At 40.3% G+C, this 27,380-nt stretch overlaps 1 protein-coding gene across 40 annotated transcripts in view; it reads right to left on the bottom strand.

Annotated features, from left to right (window-relative positions):
* Positions 1-27,380, bottom strand: part of NRXN3 (neurexin 3) — a 1,022,019-nt gene that overhangs the window by 240,751 nt on the left and 753,888 nt on the right. For all 40 annotated transcript variants that reach the window (XR_005105297.1, XR_005105300.1, XM_037394470.1 and 37 more), the window contains one exon: positions 19,156-19,337. Coding sequence is in view for 38 of the 40 variants with exons in the window: in XM_037394470.1 (XP_037250367.1) it covers positions 19,156-19,337 (182 nt within the window). In the remaining 2 variants the exon portion in view is untranslated. The remainder of the gene's footprint in view (positions 1-19,155; positions 19,338-27,380) is intronic.

Below are 27,380 nucleotides of genomic sequence, written 5' to 3'. Positions count from 1 at the left end.
AGTTGGCACACAACAATGAATTTTAAACAGAGCTTGTCTCAGCCTCCCAGTACTGTATCTAACCTGTTCTGGAGTTCCCAGCGCATCACTTCATATTTCATTTTGACAGTTCAGTGTATCCCACCCTGACTGCTTGACCTGAAAATGTAGACATGTTTCAGATGAAACAGAAGGTTAATTACAAGGGCTGAAGCCATTAATGAAGGCTATCAATTATTAATCAGTTGGTCCACTGTTCTCTTTTCCTATATCCAGAAGTATTTATAAGCCAGTGACAGGTTTTCAGGGCTGATGACATCTCTTAGCAACCGTATTACTCTGGTTGTATGATTAGACCCCACAAGCAAAATAGGAAGACATCAAACACATTTTTAGACAGGACACTTCTAGGGAAAAATTCAAGGTGATGGAAGACAGAAGATGAAACTAGTTCCTACCCCCAAACCCCTCCTGATCACTGCATTGCAGTGGGCTCTGGTCTGGCATCTGAGTCACCAGAGCGCTGCTGGTAATGAAGCACTGAACCATAAGGCACAGAAAGTTTATATGTAGGGTTGCATTTTTGGTAAAGACAAGTTACAGCAACATGTGACAAACTTTAAAGTAAATATATCATCAAAGCCATATACGCATCCTAAGGCACAAAGGACCTGTCGGGTGTTTGCCACAGAGAGATATTTTTGAATAATCATTGACAGATTTGAAAGATGTCAGAATATTGGTAGGGAAAACTTATCTTCAGAAAAGGAAAGCAGAGCTCCTATTAATTGTCCTCACATATGTGAAATTTATTTCCCTTGCAAAATAAATCCATCATTAAAGAAAAATGTTTAATTAAGAAATATTAATAAACATGCCTTTTCTACAATTTGCATTAAGATTTTATTACCACATTAAAGATGAAAACCTACTCAGTTGTGAAATCATCACTTATACAAAGTGGTAAAATTCTCATCACTCGTTAACTGCAAAGTAAGGGAAAAAAACTCAGGAAATACAACACAGAATCTGTCTTGAGAGGAAATTATGATTATCTTGGTCTTTCCCTACTCCAGCATTCTTCATTACTGTTAGATGCACACTATCTTTCATTTCCCAAAACTTCAAGATGCTTTTAATCTTATTGAGGTTATTGTTTGCAGCATTATAGATAAATTTTAACTTCTAACTTTAATGATTATAAGTTTGTAATACAACATCACATACTGTACTAGCCATTTTCTAATAAACTGGTATACGATAATGTGATGAATTAGCAAAATGAGAGCATATTCCTCCCCCTTAGGTCATTAAAGAAATAATCTAAGCCTACCTAATCAAAAAACCCTATTGAATGGGCATTATTAAGCTTTCTACTTCAGAAAAATTTCTGTCCCTTTCTGCATCAGAAACCTAGAGAACAAACTTTATCTCTAATAATACTCTGCATGTTCTAATCTTCAACTTTTATCCTCAGGAGACAACTTTCCCCGAGGTAATTCCACCACTTGATTGTTCAGTGTAGCCTGTAGACCATTGTCCAAGGCAAAGGCTTAGGGAAATTTTACAGAAGATATCAAACCATCATATTAATCTTACATCCCTTTTTATCCTACATTCCACTTTGAATGAGTTATTGCTTGCATACACTTTTCTGCTGACCTTTGGCGCTGTTTTACACCTCAATTCTTCTTCATATAAATTCTCAGGAAGGCCTGGAACATTTTAGATATTGGCTTGTGCTTCTTTGGTAGATCTTTGAGAAATGCTGACTTCATTCTCATTTCAGATGGACCACACTGTCCCATCACCCCCACATTCTGAAGCCTAAATTCCCTTTTATCTGTACGTATTGATATCATGCAATGATGTCATGTGACAGGTCAATGAGCTCCCCAGGTCTGAAGGAATCCCCCAGCCCTCTAAACACAGAGGCAGAAGCTGGCAGTATATATATTTGCACACACAGTTCTAGAATGAGTACACTGTGCTCAGAAATACGGACTAAAATTATATGGTATGCTTCTTCGTGCCAGTCTTAGCCACGCTCAGGTAATTCTGACATAAAGGACAACAGTAACGAAGAAATCCAACAACAAAAACTAGTTGTTAGTGAGACATTATCATTACAAACCTTCAGACCTAATATTGATCTCAGGGAAAATTCTCAGAAGAATAGTCTGTTTCTATCAAGAATAATCAAAGCACTTTCAGAAAAGTCAAGACAACAGAGTTGTTTATATTAGTACAATAAAGCACCCTTTTACCTTCAAACAGTAGTTCTTCCGTACTTTGAAAATGAATTCCAGGTCCTGTAAGGGTTTCTAGATTCTTCTAAACCACTAAATGAGTATAGTTATATTATGTGGCTTTGTCTACATTTGCTGAAAATCTGAGTCAGTTTGCTGTACATCCTTACCAGCACACATTTCCAGGGACACCACCCCTACCCTCCTGACAAACAGCTCTCACAGGGGGAGGCAGAATGCACAGATCATAAGCAGCAGCACAAACCTGGCCAGGATGGGACGCAGCGATGAACCTTTGAAAACTAAATTTACTGTCTTTAAGGCAGACACTTCTAGCTGTCTTGACCTCTTGCCATCCTCATTTGTACAAAAAGCACTTTTAGATTCAAAGCACTCTTTAGAGTCACATTTAGCTGGGTCACATGGGGCAGGCTCAGGTTTACCAACAAAAGAATTGAAGTTTTACCCTCCCGTTTGCACAAAACTGTACTGTTAATGTCTGATGGTGGCTCGGACCTGGCTGGCAGCTAAAGTCCCACCCAGCTGCTTGCTCACTTGCCTTCCTAGACTGTCTTCCCTGCTGCTCAAAGGGAGTGAGAAGGCTCATGAGTCAAGATAAAGACAGGGAGATCACTTACCAGTTACTGTTGCAGGCAAACAGATGCAGCTTTGGAAAATGAATTTATTACCTGTTTTATTTATTTGTTTGAGGAAACAAAAAGAGAAGCACTAAAACATAGGGAAAACACCTCTCCTCCCCCTTTCCCAGGCTTATCTTCACTCCTGTGCTGCAGACTCCTTTCTTCCCTCCTTGCTATCACCACAAGTTACACTCAGCCTCCTCAGCGCACCAACAAATGTGCAAGGAGTGAGGTGGGGTGGGTAGTTACGGTCAGTACCCAGCCGTTTTTCTCTCCACAGGCCAGGTCCTTTTTGGATATTTATCTGCTCTAGCACGGCGTCTTCCACAGGCTGCAGTGGATATCTGCTCTGCCATGGAGTACCTTCTCCTGTCACCTTGGTGTTGCCTCTGCTGTTTATTACCCTTTCTGAGCCTTGGGATTTTCTGCCCTTTCTTGAATATGCTTCTGCAGGCACCACTGGCTTGGCTGGTGGGCTCAGCTGTGTCCTGTGGTGGATCCATTCTGGAGCCAGCTGTCTGGCACAGGGCAGCCCCTGGTCCTGTCCCATAGAGGCCGTGCTGCAGCTGCCACCTTGCCATTTAAACCCAATACATATGTGAAATGATACAATCAGATGGCTGCGCAGCCCCCTTTCTTGCTTCTCCCAGTGGTATTTAAACAAGCTGCATTCACATCTGTGGATGCGTCACATTTGCAGCAGTTCAATTTACTTTCACAGAGATCTGCCCGCTTATGCTCAAATTCACATGTCCTATCATCTCTGGACCTAATTTATACAGCCAAGACAGAGGACTTTGACAGTGATGTGGGCCACAAGCTCTTTAGTGTAGGCAATATAAACCAAAAGTCCCAAATTATGCAGGGAGCAATTTTCATTGTTCTCACTTTAAGCAAGTGACAAGAGCAACTTTCTCCCTTTAAATCTTCCATTTGGCAAAAATATACTTCAAATGAAGACAGGCCATTCCACCAGGCACCTCACTCGATAAAGACAGAAAGCAACAACCCCACCGGAGAGCACAGCCCTGCAGACGAATTCATCCTGCCCCATATTTGTCTGGTTTCAGGAATTTATCACCTATTCCAATAGGCAGGTAGCACAAAGAATTTGTTCTAGCTGCACTACAGTCCAAAAACCACATCAAGATTAAAAACTATTGACTTCTTAAAAAGCACTGAACTAAGCTCAGCAGCTAAAGCTTTGAGCAATCTGACTCGCTCAGATGCATTCTTCGGACCTGGCCTTGGCTGGGTGAGATGAGTGACCTCCCAGCCCCCAAACCACTTACTGTATCAGCAGTTCTGGGAAAGGAGCAACACAACTCCTCCTCCCAGGAGAAGGGGGGCTTATGACACAGGGGTGCAAATGTGAAAGGCAAGAAGCTTCTATAAGAAGCTATTTTTTTTTTTAACTTGGTGTCTGAGGAACCAGCAATTACCCAGTGACTTTCATCAGTGCTGAGTGCCACTTTCACTGGTAGCTCCAGAGCAGGAACTTCTTTCAGCAAGCACTGGGCAACATGCATACGAGCCAAATTCTAGCACAGCTCCATGAATGCTAAAGAAGGGATTGTGCACTCATGATATCTCTGTGGAAACAAAGATTCGCCTCAATAACAACAACTCGATATATTTAAAAGTCATTTAAAACCAGATTTTGACACTTTTGCTCAAGACAATGTTTTTTTCAAAGACGACAAAAACAATGAGAATCAGGCACTGTGTACATCTCACTGTAGCAGTATCAAGAAATCTACTGGATTGTCATCACTTTGGTCCCAACGATGTATGTCAGATTAAGACCATGAGTCACGTGGAAAATAATACCAAAAGCAATGTGCAATCTGTAAATAAAGTGGGCAAAAAAGCTCACATTCCTCCTTTTTGCCTATTTCTACACCTTTAAAGGCAAAGTACTCCTTTCTCTGTGCCTCTATAAAGCTCTTGCTTTCCTAGATATTCTTTTCACAGCCAGTTTTGTATCCTGAATTTTTCATTAAGGAGATGAAATGACTCTGCTAACAAATAGCTCTCGTAAGAGGAAGGGGATAGGAGTACGGCAAGCAGGAAATGTGTTGGGCAACTGATCGAGAGATGTTAAGACATTGCCAAAGTAGATCAATATTGGGTGCAGTGCTTCAGAATAGTGTGCAACAAAGTATTACCCTCTGTCCCCAAAGAGCAGTGCTCAGCCTTCAGTGCAGCTGCTCACATTACAGGTGATGTCTTTTCAATTATTTCAAAGGCCACATTTACCATTCTCTATTCACAAGTTCACAAGCCCATTAATAACCATCCTGGGAATAACTGCAAGGCTCCAGACTGCATATCACATGATGTCCTCTCTGATACAGGTTTTATAACCTCAACCAACATGTCATCTAATGTGTCAAAATGCTTATTTCCTAGACTGACAATAGGAAACCAGAGAACAGCCCCTCTCCTTTCTAACCCGGTGTTATCATTTAATACCAGCTGCCACCAAAAGCTGGAAAAATAGGAGTGTTCAGACAAAATAATTACATATACAAAGTGTTGAAGTTATGATGAACACCACCACTCTGGAAGGTAACTTAAAGCCTTTGGTTGAGAAAGCATCCTTTAAACTGATCACACTGCTGCTGTAAAAGGATTTTGAAGCAAATGTGATTGCAGGTGCCCTGAGCTGGCTCTACACAGCCAACCCAACTCAGAGCAATCGTGTGGTACAAAAGTACCCAACGCAGCTTGCAAAGACCCAACGTGGGTCTACAGTGAAGCAACAAAGCCTTATCTGGTGCGGCAGCTGAGTGAACAGAGCTGAACACTCAGGTGCAGAGGCAGCGAAACACACCTGCAGCTGCCACTTGTGGACTTCTGGGTTTGCATTTGCATTAGCCCTGGGATATTTTTTTGGTGTCCCACTGTGCCACACAGATAGCACAGGAGAGCCTGAGGAGATTGGGTGGGAGCTGCTGACACAAAGGCAACACAGTTCTCTGCAAATGCAGCTGACAAACACCAAAACCAGAAGGACAATATCGGCACAGAACAAACGGAGGCTAAGCTGACATATATGAATACGTATAGATTGGAAAATAAGTTAAACTCTAAAATCGTAGGAAAAACATGGTTTTAAAACAGCATTTCAAGAGAAATAGCAGAAACAGAAAACCAGAAGGGATGAGGCAGATCTGATACAGCCAGAAAAGGGGAAGCGATGGTGCAGCTGCCTATGAGAGCAAGGGACTGGACTCAATGACCTAGAGAGTCCCCTCCTTGCCTTGTGTTCCTAAAGTAAGACACACAGTGTAATCCTGAAAACCTCATCCCCTTGTGAAGCTCCAAAATTAAACAACAAATCCCCATCAGAAAGTGAGCATATTTGTTTACACAGGAAACAAATTCTGATGAGAACACAAGCCAATGGAGATTTTTAAATGTTTCAGGCAAAACAGTTTTCTAACAAGAAAGATATTGTGAACGATATGCCTTTTTCCTACAGACTTCAAAATTGAATTAATGTCATTTGAAAAAATTAAGGTAATTAACAGTAACCATGGTAGGAGGACTATATTTAATTGGGCTCCCCACAAGTTAAGATTTAAAGTAGTATAAATGAGAAACCACAACCTCCTTCCCCTTCTCCGCAGATACACAGAGAAGACAAAAATACGGTGCAAAGGCACAACCATAATTTTTCTGTATTGAAATAACACACACATAAGGACATACAAGTTCTTCAAAGTAATAAACACAAGAAGAAAGTTATCCAGTCTCACAACTCAACAGAATCGGTGCAGTTAGATTTTAACGCATCACAGGGAAATCCTTGCAGTGTAACAGAACAAAATGGATTAAATTCCTCTTGTAAAACCCTCCCCAAACTGCAAAATGAAGTCTCAGCAGTGATTGAATGCAAGTTTTGTAAAACTGTTTTCTGCATGAAGGTGCTGACAGTCCCACACTCCCGGGATGTTGGATGCTGCAGAGTGTAAGCTTACACACCCACCATGACGAGACCTCCTTCTCGAAATGACTCTTCCTACCCACCTCTTCAGCACACTGGTACACCCCCCCCAGAAAACAGCACCCAAAAGGAACTCCTACCTCTCCTTGACATCCCCGTAGATGCACAGCTTGAATACATTTCAGCTGTATTAATAATAATACAATTATTGTTAATAATATATATAATAACATTATCCTTTTTTTTTTTTTTCCAAAGCACATCCAGTGGCTACTACTGAAAGGTTGTATTAACCTCTCTTGTTCTGTTGCAAAGATACATTTACTTCAACCTGCAGTGCTGCAGCATGCGCTGCCCACCCATATTACACCAGAAAATCATCTGCCCATTGAGGGCCTGGTCTCTATAAATATATTTGGGATACAGTACACCATCTATGAAAGGATAACCTGCAGATAACAGGAACGTTTGCAAAAATTGTTCAGGCAGTGTGCCCAAAGACACAGACTAGATTCTTTCCCCTTGAACAAGTGGAAAATGCCTGCAAAGTTAGAGGATCTCATTTGTATCGCTAGCTAAAATAGTGTACTGGAAGCATGACATGGTTCTCTACAGAACTGATTAATCCCACCACCTCTTCAAGGCTGAGCAGCATCATACCAAAAGGTTTTACATGAGCCCAAACCCGAAATCTTGTCTGTAGTACCAGCTTTCAGATGAGATTGTCTAAAAATAGTAGAATAAGCGGCAGAGGAAGCCTGAGTCAGTATAAGATACTTTTCTTTGTCATGCTTAATGATTTCTATTACCCAGCTTCCAGGAACATCGCTCCTGACATCAGTAATTGACAAGAATAAAGAATAAGCTAAAACAGGGGCTGTGTGCACAGAAAGTAAATTCGGACAGTCATAACTGGTAATATACTTGGTTATCAGGTACGGGCAAAAACATGCTTGGCTGATGCTTTACACTGGCCCAAATTATACCGGTTATATGAGGCAGACAGTCTCTTTCCATAGGATACAAATTGCTTAAACAAAGCCCCAGGAATTTAAATGTAGCAGAAAAAAAGATATGCCAAGATATTTAAGAGAGCTTTCACACTACATAAGCTTTACTTCAGCTGGGTTTCAGACTGTGTGTTTGCAGTCTCCCCCATCCTACTTCTTTTACATAAGGAGATGGAAGAGGAAAATGCCTGTATCATGTATTTAACATAAAAGCCTTTCAAACCAGCGGGAAGCCTTCAGTTCAATCATGCTTTATGTACTGAAAGGTTAACTACTGGGAGAGGCTTATTAGCACAAATAATACCACTTCAGCCTTGATCCCAACAACAACAAGCTAAGCAAGTTCAGGCCCCATCAGCATTTAAATGGAGAGAAAAAACAAGCAGCAACAACAACAAAACCACTGCACACCACCTGCTGCTGTAAAATCAGTCCTCAGATGTGTGGGCAATAGCAGGAGAGGTCGGCAACAGCAGCTTTCCAAGGGCACTACCCTCCCCCAGCCGCTGGTATCAAACCACTCTCTCAGGATGGAGAGGGAAGCACTGCAGAGCCTTCTGATTTAAGTAAAGACAAACATTCAGATCCTGCCAGCTCCAATTCTGAGGCAACAGCTTTAGTTACGTTGTTTAATGTAAGGCTTTAATTTTCTCATCCCATAAGGATGCTCATGTGTACCTTTCAAAGAGATACTGTGATCTATTCTGATCGTATAGCTGTTTTAAAGTTAAATCCATAGGTATGCGTTAGGCATTATAATAAGCGTTAAGGCAATGTTTCTGAATAAGAACTGTGTGCCTTGTTTGAAAACTTACAGCCACAGAAACTCACAAGAACTTGGATGTTAGGGTTCTAGCCACACTCCAGTTCAGTGCACTTTCCCCTCAAAATAGTCTCTGCAGTGCCCTGGTAGAACACAAAAAGCCAGTATTGTCCTTCATTTCCCAAGCCAAACTGTGCAGGACCAGTCTTTTACATTCACTAGAACAGCTCTTTTTCATCTCCAAGTCAGCTGCATGTCAGTGATCAAGTTATCTTTTCTCTGAGCTGAGATTTGAAATACTCCAAAATTAAAGTCATAGCACAAACAATGTGTAACTTTCTTTTGGATGAGATCAAGTTTAACTTTTTCTAGTGAGATTCAGTAATATGTTCCCATTTAAGATGTTCTTTCCTAGAGGCTTAATAGAGAAACAATACATTTCGCAGTAGCTGATGTAGTACCAAACCAGTTGTTAACCTTTGATGAGAAGGTTACATCAGATACCAAGCTGGGGTAAATTAAAGTGACAATTGCCCTTGTTTAATTGCTTTTGAGTAGTACTCAGTATGTCTGAATGTGCAGTGAGTTATTATTGTACCCTGCTGCTATCCATTAACATGAAGATCAAGAATTTTATTTTACTTTTTTGGTGCAACCATCGAGAAGGTGATAAAGGCTTTAATTACAAAAAGATTTCATTTAGAATCTATTAGTGCGATTTATCCAAGCATACAGAAATAAGATGGATTGGTCTGAACAAGCTTGTAAGTTTGATGTTTCTTGTAAAGGACTAAAATCTATATTGCCAATTGTTACGAGTCTACAAATGCAAAAGATGTGAGTCTTTCAGAATGAACACTAAAACCCTCACACTTACCTCCTTCAAGTCATGGTTATTTCAAGATCATAACTTCACTAGAGTTTGTCTGGGTTTCTTTTTTTGACCCAAATGGAACACCACCACCCCACCGCACCCCCCCCCCCCCCCCACTTCCCTTCTTTGTATTTAGTATTTAAAAGAAAAACATTAAGCAGCAAAATCTAAATTTTCTCAGCATCAAAAAAATCCCAGTATTTCCTCATTTACTCACTCACTGATAAGACTGTAACAAAACATGAAAAGCCCAATTATTAGTTCTGAAATACTAAGAGGAAGTACTGCAAAACAGTAAAGGCAATTCAGCTCAAGTTTTACTGAAATTATGATATATAATATAGTTCTAGATGACATATTCTACATCAACATTATAGTCGTAGGAGAGAGTAAAATAAATATTAAGCAAAACAACATTTGTTTATACAGTGCACAAGAACAAGCAATAACATAACATTTATTGCCATACAGGGTGTTTGGACAGATACTGCGAGATACTCTGAGATTTGATCATTTAACACCTAATCGCAATTCATAGAACCACAACAAACCCTAAGACAAACCTTGACAAATCAAACAACTTTCAAGCTTCAGAATGTATTTTAAACAGAGGCTATATATTTAAGGATGAATCTCTCTCATAAGCAAGCCCATTAAGATTCTTACTTCTAATTAGGAGCATATTTTTTATTTCTGCATGTACACTGAAGTGTTAGAGTCTGACTCTGCAAAATGTACAACACTAAAATGGGCAGGTCTATTCTGAAAAAACGCTGTTAATTCTGTCCACTGTAGCAAATCAAGATCATCTTAGTAGAAGTCTGCCTCTTTGACAATGCAGCAAAGCGCTTTCTTTTAAATCAGCAAAAGGTAATATATTTAGTTACCCATATCTTTAAGCCAGGTTTCACAAAATTACCCATGTAGCTTTCCATTGATTCTTCCTCCATCTCCTCCAATTCTTAATTTTCACTCTCTGATGTCCAGCTGAACTCAGCTGGTTCTGCAAAGCCAAAGCCCCAAGATTATTTTCAGATTTGTGACTCTAATCAGGCTGACTTGTGGTCCAACTGGCAATTTCACCATTCATGCTAACATTACCCTACCAGCCCTTTCTTCCATCTCTCTAATCAGCTTCACAGCCTTCAACAAGAACAGCAAAAGCACTAGGCTCTACGCACAAACTGTCACTGAGCGAGGAGTTAATGAATCCCTGTATCAAAGCACCGAGCTTCCATGCTGCCTGAATGGAGCTAGGGATCTAAAATCCATCATCTTTAGCCACAGGACATCAGCACGCTATTTTCCGCACCGCTGCATTCAGCTACGCACATTCATTCATACACGTGGTACAGACGCTGGCAACAAAGCGGGGACTGAAGCTCGAAAGGTCATTGAGATAACTTGATGGGGCATAGTGGCAAATTGTGCCAGCCATAAAAAGGCTGGGTGAGAAGCTCCTTAACCTTCAAAGGTTTAGTCTCAACTCCTGATCACCTACCACAGAGACTCTTTCCCAAGAGCTAGCAGATAAAAAAAAGATGGACCATTCCTGTGCATAACGTGAACTAGTTCCAATATATTAAAAAATGGGGGTTTAACCACCTTCTCAAAATATAAACAGAGCAATAATAACACGTTCAAAGCCTATTTGAAAACTGAAGGTCCATTTTCTTTCTTCAAACCAGTTTTCCTTTTCTAATTCTTCTGCGCTCTAGGGAACAATAAATACAGCATGCACAAACATATGGGACTTTGTACACCCAAAGAGTTTAGAAAAGGACAGGAAAAGACTGAGGGCATCTTGGGACAGCATCCTCATAGCGTTTAAATAGAACACTTCCACTACAGCAATTTTTTATTAAAGAACTGGGATCTTTGGCAATTTTACACCAGCTGACAAAACAGCCACTGATTTGCATAACTCACATTTGAGGCTCATTCAGATATAGCCCCTTTCAGGCAAAATAACAGTGCTGAAATCTTAAATATTTGCCATGTTTGTTATTTTTTTGTTGGTTTTGGTGTGTGGTTTTTTTTTTTTAAATTCCATAAACATGACATAACTGGCCAGCAGTTATCCTATCCTCCATCGTTTCTGTGGAGGATCCGCATACAGTAGCCTCTTAGGTTGCTTTCCCAGTACTTGGTCAGGAACAGAGGCCTCTTCCAGGTAAAGACTGTGTGTGACAGCTTGACCCTGGCCACGAGCTAAGCACCCACCCAGCTGCTCATCCACTTACTCCTCCCCAGTCAGATCAGGTTGGAAATCAGAAGGGCAAAAAGCGAGAAAAAAATTGTGGATTGAGATAAAGACAGTTTAGTTATTACAGTGGTAAGCGGCGCCTCGCCACAAGTATCTGTTACTTGGAAGGACACCACAAACCACCAGCATATCCTCTCCCTCTTCCTTTCCCTGCATTTTTATCGTCGAGCACAACATCTTATGGTACGCAATGCCCCTTTGGTCAGTTTGGATTAGCTATCCCAGTTGTGTTCCCTTCCAAATTCTGGTGTACACCCAACCTACTCACTGACTTCTGAATTTACTGAGGTTTGTCTTTTGACTTATAAATAAATTAGCCTTTAGGGTAATTTTACCATCCCAGTCAAATATTTTCAGTAATAAATCATGCACACTAAGCATCTTGTGACAGACATGAAAAAAGCTAATTGCAATATATACAAAGTATCAAGAAATTCATCCCTTCAGCATGCACCACACCTTGTTACACAGAGACAGCAAATGGATTTACATCTCCCAGGGGAATGCCTGTTACACCTTTGGATAGGCTTTTTATGAAGGAAATATCTTTGTTACCCACACTAGCAATGCATTTGTCTTCTTTTTACTCCCTTAGCTTTTGGTACTTACATTACACATCAATCTCATTTTTTCAGCTATTTCCCTGCTTGTCCAGAGAAGCCAAAATTCTGGGCGGTTTTCTGTCCTGTTGCAAGCATGTACAAGTAATCTAAAAATTTATCAGTCAATAACAAGAAATTATTTTTCCATCTAAGGAAAAGTAGTAAATGACTGTATGCATGCTGTTAATCTGCTTCAATGTTGATTAACACAGATGCACTTAAATCATCTTCCTGAGAGCAAAATAAAGAAATGGAGTGCAATTAAGATGCAAGCCTCAGCTGAAAATGACTGCCATCCTAAGCAAAAAGGAAGACGTGACTTGCAGCTCACATTTATTAATATCAATAATTACAGAAATGAGGTAAACACTTCTGATGTGCTCTGTGAGATTCTCAGAACCTGTTTGCAATGCAATAGCTCAATGCTTGTTGGAGAGTCTCTTAACTTACCTGTCCCTGCTAGGGAACAGTACCACCACCCCAATCCTCAGGGTGCCAGCACTATGGCCCACACAGCTAAGCAGAAACCTACTCCATTACACACCGTGGAGGTTCTGCTGGGGAGGCAGGATACTTTTAAGGCACTGAAGTGTATATGTGTGTGTATACATATATATATGTATATATAAAAATATATATAAAACTTCTTAAATGAGGACTATCTTGCCAATCACCATTTACCTTAAATAACATGCAACCCAAGTTAGGTTAAAGACATCCATAACTATTTAGTCATAACTTCAAGAATCGACAAACCACATCTACAAATGTTTATAAAAGATATATGTAAAGAAATGAAAGAGAGACTCTGCTGAATCTTCATACACCAACACTAAATCAGAACAGTTCTCGCACTGCCTCATTCAGCTCGTTTGCCATCTTGCCTGTAAGGTTAGCAGTTACGGTTTCAAGTCTTCACACATCTGTTAATCCTCACGTTGCACCTATCAAAGACAGTATATTCAGAAGTCTCCACCAGAAAACTTGTTCCTAACAGAAAGGTACAGTCAGGCAGTTTTTATAAGCTAACAATTACAGGAGACTCGCAGAGTACTCCCTCAGGTAGGTTGCTAGATTTTGCCTTGGTGGAAAACGTCTTTAGAAAGTCTGGGTTTTTTAGACCTTTTAAGGATCCAGCCAGTATCATCCTTTCCTTGAAAGCTCATGTTAATTCCCTCCCCTTACCAGCAGGCAGTCTAGCCACTCATATTCATCAGTTGTTGAGTTCCTCAGCTAAAGTGTTACACAAGTTGTTGTCTCTTATACCCAGCCAGTCAGTAAAAAAAATTGTGCTTCAACACAGAAGCCTCTGCCCCACTTCACTTTTGGGGGTTCCACTGGCATATTTCAGTATAAAGCATCTTTCACTGAATATATGTTCCATACCAGTCTGTAGGGGCTCAAAATTTGTATAGATGTAATTAGGAGAAATGTACGCAGTTCTTTACAGTTTCTTGAAACAGACATGATGGACATTAAACACTCTGATAATAAATGCTTATGAGACACCGATGCTTAGCCATTCCTGGTATACTCTAAGAACTGTGTCAAACTCAAAGACATAGTCTCTCCTGGTTGAAAGCCTGGAAAAGCAAGAATAAGAGCACTATTCTGAATGCGCATCAATGCAAACAAGATCAATATAGGGTAGAGCGAAACCATTTGTATCCACAAAAATTAAACTCAAACAAACTAAGAGTTCTATACCAGAATAAAACAGGAGGCCTAACATGGTGAATCACACAGAGAAAACTGTAACCATAAAGTCAGTAAAGGCAGCTAATAAAAGGCAAAACACACGATAGGTGACCAAAGCAGATCACCCACTTTTTTCCATGGTTTACAGCCTCTGTTGATACGCTGCCTGCAAAATAAAATAGGCTAGTCTTAAGGAAACCCTCTTATTTCTGCTTTCTTGGGTATAAAAGACATAACTCAATGCCCACTCTGAATTTGGCCTAAGAAAGGCTGAAACACCTGGCATCAAAGTGATTTTGGTTGTAGAAAAATAAACCACAAACTGCTATTATATTTTGCCTCCAATTATTATCCCGGTCTAGCCCTTAAGTTACTTGGTTCATCATACACCTCCTGTGGTTATGCTTCTCCAGATACCATTTCTTCAGCTTCTGTATCTGCTCAGATGACATGCCACTTCAGTTTTGGAGAGATTCTCCAGGAGAGTTTGCACAGAAGAGCCACAATTGTGTCTACAACCACAACCCCAAACACAGACTTTGGCTAATCACAGTTTAACTGAACAAATTTGGCTGAAAGTACACATACGTTATCTTCCATTTATACTCATTCTTATTTAGCAATGGTCATCTCCAATGCAGGGAAGACTTACTTTCTCTTATACTTATTGCTTAAGAATCAGAATGTTCTACATCAAAAGCTGTAGCCTTGAGTTGCAGCCTCGCCCTAAACGATGGATCCCCATTAACTTGGGTCTTCTTAAGCAAAACTCCTCCCAAAATCTCTAACTTTTTTGTCCAGACCTAGAGCTTACTTTTTACAAGCAATCAGAAACTGGACCAGTCTCCCAACACCATTTTGAACAGCCAGAGGTGAGATGACAGTTTACGATAAACATCAAAATGAAAGACTGCAGAATAAACCAGCAGTGCATGTGGATGGATGATTTCTCTCTCCACAGTCATCACAAGAATGATAGCCATTATCACCTGCAGCTTCCTCTCCCCATTTGATCTCTTGAAGATTTTTGCATGTTGTAAATCACAAAATAGGTGTGGTAGTGTAAGGTAAATGAATGTATAGAAACATTCAACCACAACCCATATATGTAGCCCTTTAAGCATCCATTGTGGAAGGCAATTTTCTGGTACGGGTTTGGACTTGGTGCTTTCAGTGAACAGTCAGGGTGGTGGTGGGAAATCTCATAAGGAGGGATTTGACGCTATAATAATGTTCTCATTCCGTGTGCTACAGTCTGTTCACACGAACACCTCATGCTTCATACACAATATTGATCTGGATGGTACGCCATCCATTTTCCCAGGGCTGCCAGTTTATACTTCATAGTAAATCAGGAGAGAAAGAGCTTCGGAGGCTGTAATTTTTTGTCATATAAAACAGACACTTAATTCAATAAATTTCCACGATATTTGAAAGACTGAATTAGAAAATTAAACCCAACAGAACAACTGTAAATTAAACAAGCAAATATGTAACTTGTTAATAAGGTGGGTTGTTGTTTTTTTTTTTTTTTACTTTAAATGTTACAAATAGAAAGAGAATATAATGAACACTCCAGAACATACATGATATTCAAAAAAAGCAGGCAAACTATTAAGAAGTCTCCTTAGCAGAGTACGAGCCACTTTACAATCTTTAAAACAGCATCAGATCCTGATAAACTTTTGGATTAAGTTTTACTGATCCACATTAGAAAATAATGATCACCAGGTGGCTTTTGTCACCCGTTACCACCAACAGAACACCCAGGGAAACATGAGGAGGTCAGAATCCAATAAATAGCATCCAAAATAAAGTTTGTGAGTGGAAAATCCAAAAGGGCCCAAAAGAAGAGGCCTTCCTAATATTCATCCAGGAAAATCCCTGTCACCTTCAATATTATTAATAATAAATATAGTTGCTTTCGAAACACTCAAGTTGCTAAAAACACATTAAATAATTTATACTAACATAGGTCTTCCCTGTTTTAATACCTATTTTCTCTTTCATCTACAGTGTGCTTTATGGTTTAAGTATTCACATTTTAAAAACTGTTATTATCAATTTAATCTGCTTTCAGGAATTTATTTCTCCCATATTTCCATTAAAATTTGATCCATGCTGCCATATTTCTCTGAGCACTTGAAAATGGCCTAATGGAAGGACAAGGTTTTGAAGAAAGGAAGATGGACAGAGTCTTTGAACATGACAGCACGAAGCACGTGGTAGTTTTCAGTTACAAAAGACCTTGGTCTCATGGAAAGCTTGCATGCATTTGGTGAAGAGGTCTTGTATGGTCTTGCATTTGAAGTGTCCTTTCAAGATGCAACTTTCATTTCAGATTTTGGCTTTTTCCAAAATAATCCCGGTGTAAGATCCCTTCTGTGATTTCGAACCATAAACAACAAAGTCTTACCAAAATTCAAGGAGTCAGTAACACTTTAAAAGTTCCTCTTCAACTTTTCTATTGTGTATAGCAGCATGAGTCTCAGACTACATTCTCTATTTGAACATTTAGGTAGTCAGTGGTACATATGATCAACAGTAATGCCACACCCAGAAGAGCACAGCAGCATGTCTTTGCTCCTCATGAATGCCTGAATAATCAGAACAGTTTGGGTTGGAAGGGACCTTAAAGATCACCTAGTTCCAACCCCCCTGCCATGGGCAGGGACACCTTCCACCACACCAGGTTGCTCCAAGCCCCGTCCAGCCTGGCCTGGGACACTGCCAGGGATGGGGCACCCACAGCTGCTCTGAGCATCCTCTGCCAGTGCCTCACCATCTCCATAGTGAAGAACTTTTTCCTGGTATCTAATCTAAATCCACTTTCTTTAATTGTAAAGCCATTCCCCCTTGTCCTATCATTACAGGCCCCTGTAAAAAGTCCCTCTCTGCATTTCCTGTCAGCACCCTTTAGGTTCTAGAAATCCTCCTAATCCATCCTGACCACAAAAGACTAGGAGAAATTAAAGCTGAACTCATTCTATATTTGCTGCTACTGAACATCTTCAGGGATAAAATTGGCCAAATGATACAGGAAGCAGTTAACAGAACTTTCAGCATTAATATCAACCACAATTAATATCTTTGTTTCATATATCTGAAATAATCTGAAACTAGCACCATGCCATTTAGAGTAGCTTGAACAAAATATACGGGGAGGAAGCAGAAAACCTTTCATTCCTTTCCAAAACTAACTGAAAAGAAAAAGTAATGATTTTTTTGTTTGTTAAATAAATGCTTACACCTCAGGTTCAATTTGTTTGATTTGTTTCACTCTATCCAGCAAAATTGGTTCTAATGTTAAAAAAAGGTCACTCATTAAAAAGTTCAGCTGGACACATTTTTAAGGGTACTGTTGATAATATTCAAGACCAAGATAAAGAAAAAAACTATGTGCCTTCATCATTAATGCTGAAAAGACTCATTGTTCAAGTTCCTATCTTAATGCAGGATTAACATTCCCTTTTTGGTACTTGTGTCTGTTTCCCCTCTTCCTTCCACTGACTACCAAAAAAGAAGAGCCTGACTTCCATTTTCTCTTTAACATCCCATTAGGCAGCCAAGAGCAACAAGATCCCATTTTAAGACTTTTTTTTCTTAAGACTGAATAAATTCATATCTCTGCACCACTCCTCACACGGCAAGGCGTACTGTCCTCCAGTTAAGTGATAGCATTTTACACACGTATTATAATATCTGAAGAACATACGTTCTGTTGTTCAAACACATCCAACTGTTTTTGCTCAATGTAAGATACAGAATTCCAACCCATTAGGCTTAGCATTGTTCACTATGTAAAAAGTCTTCTAGGGTTCTTTTTATTTTGTTTTTAGAAAAGCAAGAAAAAAGTGTTTTTCTTAAAAAACAAAACAAACAAACAAACCCAAAACAAACACACACCAAAAGCAAACCCTGCCAAGATTTGACCTCGCTTTCATTCCAGCAAAAAAAACCCCAATAATATTCGGATATTTCAGAAACAGAGAGAAACCAGAATTAGTGACAGTCCAATAGCCCAAGGCCATATTTTAGCCCATTCAAATAAATCTGAATTTTACAACAAAATTTAAAATAAAACCACTTGAAAAGCTGGCAATGAGTACTAGCCCTGACCCTTGTTCCAGAACCACCCTGCAACATAGCCAGTGCTTCAACGTGATCCTGAACATGGCAAACTCCAGCAGCAGGTGAAGACCCTCAGTCATTGAAACTGGGTCTGTTTAGGCCCCCCTGCTTACTTATATCTTCAAGTTTCTGTGAAATATCAACAATCCCTCAGCTCATTCAAAACCTGCAAATGGCCCATTCCCTTTCCACTATGAATCAATGAATAAAACACTGGAAATAATCTAAGCATCAAGTAACACAACCAGCTTCTACCTGTAGTAAACTTATTGGTTACTTACTTTGCAAAGCGAAGCAACCAACCTCCCCTCCTCCCAAAGTATCACAGAAAATAAAAAATTTCACAAGTTTCCAGCTCTGGTGTTCTAATTTTCTCGAGCAATTTGACTCTCCCTAAAGCCACCTTCACTCAAGTTTCCTTATATTTGCTCTCACAAAAAAGTCTATTTTCATCTTGCAAAGCCACCTTGCGCTAACGCCACCAAATTCTTATTTTTTTGAACTATCCTGCTAAAGCAAGCGCCAGTTATATCAGCTTGAGGATCTGTACAGTTCTTACTTAACTTTCTCAGCGAAGAAAAAAATAACCCCTCCACCACTCCATCATTCTTTGCCTTCTGAGAATAGTAATACTCTCCACCATAAATTCAGCTGTATTCAGGACTGTTCATACGCAATAGCAGATTAACACTGGTGCAAAATATTTCTACAATTTTTAATAAATCCTACTGTTATTGAATCTCATAAGAATTTTTTTTTTTTTTTGGTTTGTTTCCCCCCTGCTTTTCTTCTGGCACCGACTTGGTTCCCTGTGTATCCCATTCAATAATTCTACAAAACCCTAAAGAACTACCTAAGGCAGGTGAACTTGATGAGCGCCGAAGACACAGAAATTGCAGAGTATGACACATGCTGTTGTAGACTAAGACTTTTCTTCAAAAGCAAACAGAAATCCAGGTCTGACATCAACACGGATGCATCAATACTCACTATGTGCAGCTGCAGAAAATCACCAAGGCCGGGGGCGCTGTCAATCCGAACAAGAATGCCATCCTTCACCGTCGTGCTGAAGCCCACAGCGAGACGGTCCGTCCTCGTGCTCGGTCTGTCATTAGCTGGCCAGGTGTACAGGATGAGACCTCCACTCTTCCCAAATATATATGTGGCACCAGCTACAAAACAAAAAAAAACATAGAAAAAAGTATTAGTTACCCATTTGATTTATTTATTTGCCAATTTTGGTAATAACAGTATGATATATGAGAGGAAGAATTTAAGCAAGCAGATGCTTTCATTAGTTAAATGGGTGAAATTGCCTCCTGCTGGTCAGGCTACTGGTAGCCTAGAGAGAAGGCTCCAAAAAACAATGGAGTAGATTATGGAAATATGTATTTCCAGACTCAACCAGGCAACAGAACAGGACATCATGTACTCAAATCCTCCTGTTTGGTGACAAATGACATTGTGAGCTGTCTTTGATGCTGGAATTTATTCCATCTGTATTACAAGACACACATGAAATGGTGTTTTAGATTGCCCTCTCCAGCTTCTCACATGTATTCTTCCTTCTAAAAAAATTGTACATTTTCCTTTGTAGAGCAACAGCTCTGGAATGCTCAACACTTTTTCTGATGGAAGGAGATATGAAGGCGAAACAGCTTTTTATCAGACAAAACATATCTGTTCCTTCACCATTAGCCTTGCACCATTAGACTCTGTAACAAACAACGTAATTTCCTACTTATGGGAAGTTCATCCTTCAGACGAGTATGGACTCAAGACTCACAAACACTTCTAGATAGAGTAATCTAAATGGGCATGTATGTTACTCAGAACATCCTCATCTTCCTACACACATCACAGCAGGGGGGCTACAAACAAACAAGCAAGTTTCCTCTTAAGATATAAATCACCCAAGAAATTTCTTCTATATACAACCCGATGCAGTACATTTTATTACTTCCTAAACAGACAAAGATAAAGTGAAAAATAAAGGTAAGTGAAGAGCTAACCAAGAATGAACGATTTCTTTCGTCCAAATAGCCTAGACAATGCCAGATAGGACACTGCTGTTCAGACAAAAAACAACACGCACACCTATTTCAGAAGCATGGGATTCAATCTTATATGGGGATTCAAAAGGAATAATTGGCAGCTCTCCTTGAGGCTGGACTTGTCTTCAGCTGAAGGGTACTCACACACAGCGAGAGACTATCCTTTTCTCAATACTTCCTAAGACTTCTGGCTATCTAGTCCATATATTTCCAGCACCATTTGTCTTTACAGCAAGCCTGGAAATTTGTTCCTTGACCTCATTTTTAAGGACAACACCAAACCTCTCCAAAGCTGAACCCTGTCCTCCCACATTCACGAGGGCCATCTGAGCTGAGCAAGGCAGACACGCAAGTGAGGAATTGTTGTTGCAGATGAAGTTGAGAAGCCAAAGTGTTTGGAGTTCACATTCTGACTTGTACTCAACACTCAGAGTTAGAAACAGATTTTGTAACTCAGCAGTTATAAAATCAGCCCCTGAGCTTCTTGGAAAATATGGCTAAAATTGTTGTCCAAGACCCAAACCTACAGGCAGGCCAGGAGCACCACTTCTTGATGCTTCAGTCGCTTTCTGCGCCTCATTTTCTGAGCACTGTTGCAACAGGTCTCAAGCTACAAAATAGTAAGCAAAAAAACCCAGCTCCCATTACCGCATCAGGGATGAAATATCTGTAGAAAGTATAGGCAATTACTGGGTACATTATCTAATCTGAGTGAAACTACAACCGTATACCAACCAGTAACATGTATCAAGGAACCCTGAACAGAGTAAATGTGGTTAGGGACAGAAACAGGTGGGATCAAACACGGGTAACTTCTACACTCGCCTACAAAGCTGCAGCTCCGCTAAAGCTCTTTATAACCTGAATTCCAAATAAATACTGTACATTAGGAAATAATTGATACACTCCACCCTTGCTTGAAGGACTTCCTCTAGACATCTCAGCACGTTACCAAACACCAAAACTTCAGCTGCAAAGAAAGGCAATGATTTGTGAACAGCTGACTCAGTGACAGCAACAATGAACCCACGTTTCCTGCCTTCCAGATCTGCACATGCCCACCAGGACATGCCTCAGTAAATTCAAATGAACGTGTCTGAAATCAGGGTTAGATAGAAAATTTCACTCGTAATTCTGAATTGACAAAAGAACACATTGGCATTCTGGAAGTGTGCACATCTATAATTTCAGTTTCAGAAAAATTAATTTTGGAGACTGAAGTCTCTCTCTCCCCTCATCCAGCTTTTAAATCAAGACGCAGGGTGCGTGACTATTCTGAAACGTGCAGAAAGGGATTTTGTTTGTCTGTTTGTTTAAATGCATCCCCAACCACATCTGTAACCTCTTGGTTAGGAAGACAGTTGGAGATGACTGGGTAGTGAATTATCTATGTCTACCCCCATGCACAGGCACATCAAAAGATCTCTATAAAATAAATTACAAATATCACCCTTCAGTCTATCAGCTCGTTCTAAAAGTTGTGTGCATTTGCATTACAGACCAACACAAGGTATACCAATGTGTTGAGCAAAACAAGATGAGTTTACTCATTGTTGATGGCTTCATAGATCAAAACCCACTTTCCAAAATAATTAGGATAACCTGTCCTTTTCTTTGGACTGGTTATCAGGATGAGAGTTCTTCACTATTTATAAAGACAGATGATTTCTTTGCCTCTCTAAGAGCCATTTGGCTGCAGGTAGAGCATGTCAGTGCTCCTATGAGCACCAATTAGAACCAATTATGTCTTCACAGGCCTGTTGTGGGACTTAATTGCTTAACAGAGCTCATTTTCTCCTCACGCAACACAGACTTTGCCTCTAGGCCTAACTTGAAGATGTTCAATACTTTGGGTTTGTGCACAAAGATCATTCAGATGAAACAACCAGGGCACCACTGCCCAAACTAACCTGTCAGCAGAAGCCTGGTGGCCAGCAGTTGTTTCCTTATTGTCCACATCAGAATTATCTGCATAATAACAGATGGGTCACTGGCTTTGCCTGTGTGTAACTGAATACACAACAATTTGTTGGGTACATCGATGTCCCTTCCCTTCCCCACCTTTTTGAGGATATACAGGATACTCGTTGCCTTGTTTTGAAAGAGATGGCATATTAACATTGTGCCAGTACCACTTTTTTCCCCAAAATTATGAACTCGTCACTCCAGTCTGAAAACACAAGGTGCCAACATCAAGTAAAAGTGGAAGAGGAAGGATAACAAGAGTTACTACCACACTGCAATCACATTAAAAAACCCCAACCAAACCAAGAAACAAACCCCCTAAACCACAACACAAGCACATGACTTAAACTCTTCTATTTGACTGCAGCAACCATGAATTTAGAGAGTCTGAAACCCCAAGAGAACTGAAGATGACAAACAGTAGGATTACAACCCTGGACTTCAGGAAAGATTTCAGCTTCGCCAGAACTTGACAAGACCTGTACAACGCTATCTGGTTGCCCTTGGTTTAAGCTGGGGTGAGAGCTAGCTGGACTAGTTTACCTCCCTTCCGATCTTAAATCGATAACTGTGCTTTCTTTGTGGTGTTGTCGAGATCTGTGGACTAATTAAAGGGAAGAACTTGGTTAAAAAAAATGCTGATGAAAGTCTGTTCAGCTTGAGATCTTCTCGTTGCACCTAAGCTTTGTTACAGACCTCTTTATTACACAAGAGCACATGTTTTTTCCAAGACACTTTCAATTCAAGACAGGCAATGGGTAATACACTGTTAATGAGCAGCAACTTGATATTTAATTTTTCCTCATTGTTCAAGGCTTAGTTATGTACCTCATTTAATAAATACATCAACTGTGCCCTGAAAATCAAAAAGTCTGAGGGACTGATTGATTCCATTATATTTATTTTTACAATGTTTCACCATTTCAACTCTACAACACTACCTTCAATCTATAGTGTGCAAAAAAAAAAAAAAAAAGAAAAAAAGAAAAAATCAAAGATATGTGCACACAAAGTTATTTCCCCAGTCAGCTGTGAGAAATCCCACATCTTACAGTGCCCTGGGCCATGTTTGCTCTACCAACATCTGGGAACAACTGGGAACAGAATACATTCAGCTGCTCTGCTGGGATACTGGGCACAGAATCTGGGCAGCGTTGGGAGCTCAGAGAAGTGAAGAAATATATGGTGAGGGAACACTCCCTACAGATTGAAGCTACTAGATGCCATTACGTGTTTAGCATACACAAAGCTGATAAACCTATAGCTAGGCAGAGTGGCAGCTGACTTCAGCCAGAAATGATGTAACTGTCACTAGTAACATTGGTGTTTAGAGATTTAAACATCAGAGAGATGGATATGTTGCAACACACATGACAATGCTGCTATTTAAAGTCTGAGTATCTCGCGTAGGCAAATTACATATTTTCTAGCTATATTCATGGACAGAGCTGTTAGAATATTCAGTTTCAGTCAGAACAAAATAGTTTGAGGCAAACACTCCTCATGGAAAATTCCTAACAGAAAAGTTACAAGCAACATTATAAACCACAACAAATAAAGCCTCCTAGTGAGTTGTGCTAAGAAACATTTAGTTGAAGTTGGCACCACCACCTATAATTTTAGATCAGTTATCACTGTTTCCTCACCATCACCCAGACTTCAAAAAGCTATCTTACAGAAGGGTATCCTTCAATCAACACAGTACAACTGCAGCAGTTACATTCAGCCTAAAACTAATCCTGTAAAGCAGTAGAAAACAAGCCTGTCACATCTGCACAAGATGTAATTTCTTTTGTGCCAGGGATCCTGTGAATCTCCCCACATTAACTATTCTATTGCAAATTCTCTATTTGCATCTACTAAGCCATCAACAGCCCATTTTGCCTCAGCTACGGCACAGCAGACAAACTCGCTTCCCTGTGGCCAGGAAAACTCAACATTTGGCAGGTATTCTGAAGGTGTTTATACACTGAAGGGTTAACTGCAGCAACTGTGCACTGGGATATGAGTTTAACATACTAATAATGCTACAGTTCAGTTTTAGACATCTAAACAGTACCTAAAAGATTAAAATTATGAGGAACCCAGGCCAATTTAAAAGCGACAATAATTACTTGAGTTAACACCAAAATTTATGGCCAGGGTCCCGCATCCCTTCGTGACAACACTGTCGCAGGCAAAACAATCTCAGCTGGGGTAATCTCACTTAATTGGCTTTACTGAGGATTAACATAAACTTTTAATTACTGATTCAGGCATTGGGAACCAAAGACAACAAACAATTAAACACTTCAGGAAAGTTCCTTTCCTCCCCCTTCCCCAAGCTCAGCTGCAGCCCAGCAGCTCTGCTTCCCCTCCCTCTGGCTACAGTAAGACAACAGGCAGTGCAGGAGGCCAGGGCCAGCACATGGAGATTTCTTTCCACCATTCCTTGATTCCTTCTTGCTTTCTGTGCTCCAGCATGGGTTATCCATGAGCTGCAGCCCCTCAGGAACATTCCTACTCCTGCATGGGTCTCCCATGGGCCCCAGTCCCCTCAGAGGTGTTCCTCCTGCTGCATGGGTCCCCCATTCCCTCAGGGGTATCTCTGCTCTGGCACAGGTCACCAACAGGCTCAGCCCCTTTGGGAGCATCCCTGCTTTGGGCTGCAATCCCCTCAGAGGCAGGCCTCATCCAGCATGGAGTGCCTCCTTCCAGAAGGGGACATGCTGCAGATGTGTCCTTTTGCATGTCCCCTTCCACAAGCCTCTCCCTGATCCTTCTTCCATTTCCCCTCCTGTTCTTCTATGGTGCCCACTCACATGCCTCCTGCCTTCGTGCATCCTCCCACGAGCTCTCCCAGGCCACCTCCTGTGCATCCTGCACCCCGTAGCTATTGCCTTTTCTCAAATGTGTCCAAGCAGCAGCACCAAGTGCTGGGCAGGCTGAAGTTCTGGCATGGGGTGGGTTGTCTTCACCCACGCCAGAGCTGGCTGTGACCGTGCTGGGCGGTTCACAGCTTCCCCCCACACTGGGTGCCCTGCAGCCCCCCACCACCCACAGCCTACACAAACAAATATCCTGGTTGTGGTGGTAATTCACTAAAAGCATGAGGCATGTAAACTTAATGATAACATCTTCCTGCCTAAAATAATGCCCAAGACAAGGCATATGCCTATCCCTCAGTTATTATGTTGTTACTCTCTTACAGAGAATTCTTATATATACTGGTTTACCTCTTAACATTTCTTGTAAAGAGGCTGCAACCTTCTTTTCTACATTCCTCAGGGGAGGAATGAAAGACACACAATTTTTTAAAGTCAAGGAGTTGTATGTATACAAAGAAAAAACCCAAAAACACCACTGCATTTTTCTTACACATTGCTTGCTTTTCTTGGACTTTCTCCCCACCTCCCATGTTGTGCCTATTTTATGGCTTTCCTGTATTTTCTGCTTAGTCCAGTAGCTCTGATGAGTCTCTTGGGGTATTTCACATGCTGGTGTAAAGGTCCTACCATGTTTATTAATAATCATAACCTTCTGCTTTCTAACAAGAAGCTATCAATTCAACTACAGGGAAAATTGTGATGATGGCATTTTGCTCTTCTTTCTTGGCAGAAAATGGAAACTTAGGTTATTTTGAAGAATGTTGTCAAAGGATGGAATCAGTAAAACATTGTAAATGACCACAGGTTACATGAGCAAAGCATGACCCAATTCACATCAGGAAGGAAACCTTGGTAGCAACTGTAATTAGCAGCCCTTTAAAGTGGGTAAGTCAATAACGGAGACCTGGCAGTTTATGCAGACATTCAAAAATTCCCACAAAGTCTCAATAAGAAAAGCTGGAAGTTGTGACAAACTTACAGAAATAAGAAAAAATAAGTAATGGTGATCCTTACTTCATCGTACCTGGACTAAGCAGTTCATTTACTAATTCCATCGCTAGAAAAGGCACTAGTAAAGGAATGAAGGTTAGAATACTGGCATGAAAGCAAGTGAGAAGAGATCAGGTGTACATCTGCAGGAACTCAGTAAGGAGATGACGTTTGCTGCAGCTGGAAGCATCATTATTCGGTCACGTAATGAAAAAGCAGTTCCCTAAACCACGGTATATAAAGAGCTACTCTACCCTAGCAACTGGGGATGAGTAAGGCAACAAGGAAGAGGTGCTGAGACCAATTTCTGTTTTAACAGAAAACGCTGATAAAATAGATTGGAAGTTTTACCTGAAACCTGGTCAAATTAGTCTGATCGCTGCCCCCAAAATTAAGGTCTCCTCTCCCATATGTTCACAACTTAAGGTAAACCACATATTTGACCACTCAGTTTGCAGTCAGGGAAACAACAGCAGCATAGCTTTTCAGGACTTAACCAGTCAGACAGTTCAACATCTTATTTATTCATGCTCGCTACACTCTTGAGGAAAAATGAGCCATGCTTTGAATACCAGTTCTAAACCGGAGTTAAAGCAAACACCACAGATTGCAGAAACCAGAAAGGAGCACCAGAACTTACGAATGACTTCTGACTGTTTATTGCTTCCCAAAAGTTTATCACATCGCAACACAGACAATAAAACATCAGTTGATACATGTACACTGTCAAAAGACCAAGCATTGGCTGAGTAAAAAATGAAACTTCTGACAGCTGTTTTTCCAACTTAACTCCTTCTGGCCACATCAAATAGACCACACATGCTGTGCAAATTTCCTCTAAACTAATTTCTTACTAGTAAGAAGACTGAAAGAGTGACAAAAGAATATTTTGAGGACAGTCAAAGAAATGCAACAGTATCCATATACATCAAGAACAACAAGAGTGGTGAAAACAGGTGAAGTTTTTACCTAATTTTACAATATACTCCCAAATAGCATGGATGATACCAGACTCTTCATTACTTGAAATCACTTGAAATGGGTCAAGTCTAGGTGTGCTTGAACATCTGGATTGTCTAGACATGACCTAAACGGGTGTTTCCCATTTCCAGCTTCTACAATTATTTATTTTTAAAATTACTCCTATGGGCGTTGTCCGCTTAAACGCACTGCATACAGCTTCTATGCCTTGTTGTTACATTAGATGTATGATAACATTTCCAGCTACCATTATCAAACAAATTAAGAATGGAGGGAAAAAACAAAACCAAAAAGTGATCCAGAGAGAAGCGATTGGACTGAATTTAAGACACATAAATAGGTTTAGGATTAAAAGAAA

Source organism: Falco rusticolus, chromosome 7 (assembly GCF_015220075.1).
Source record: "Falco rusticolus isolate bFalRus1 chromosome 7, bFalRus1.pri, whole genome shotgun sequence".
Lineage (NCBI taxonomy): Eukaryota > Metazoa > Chordata > Aves > Falconiformes > Falconidae > Falco > Falco rusticolus.
This window is presented reverse-complemented; position numbering and strand designations above follow the sequence as displayed.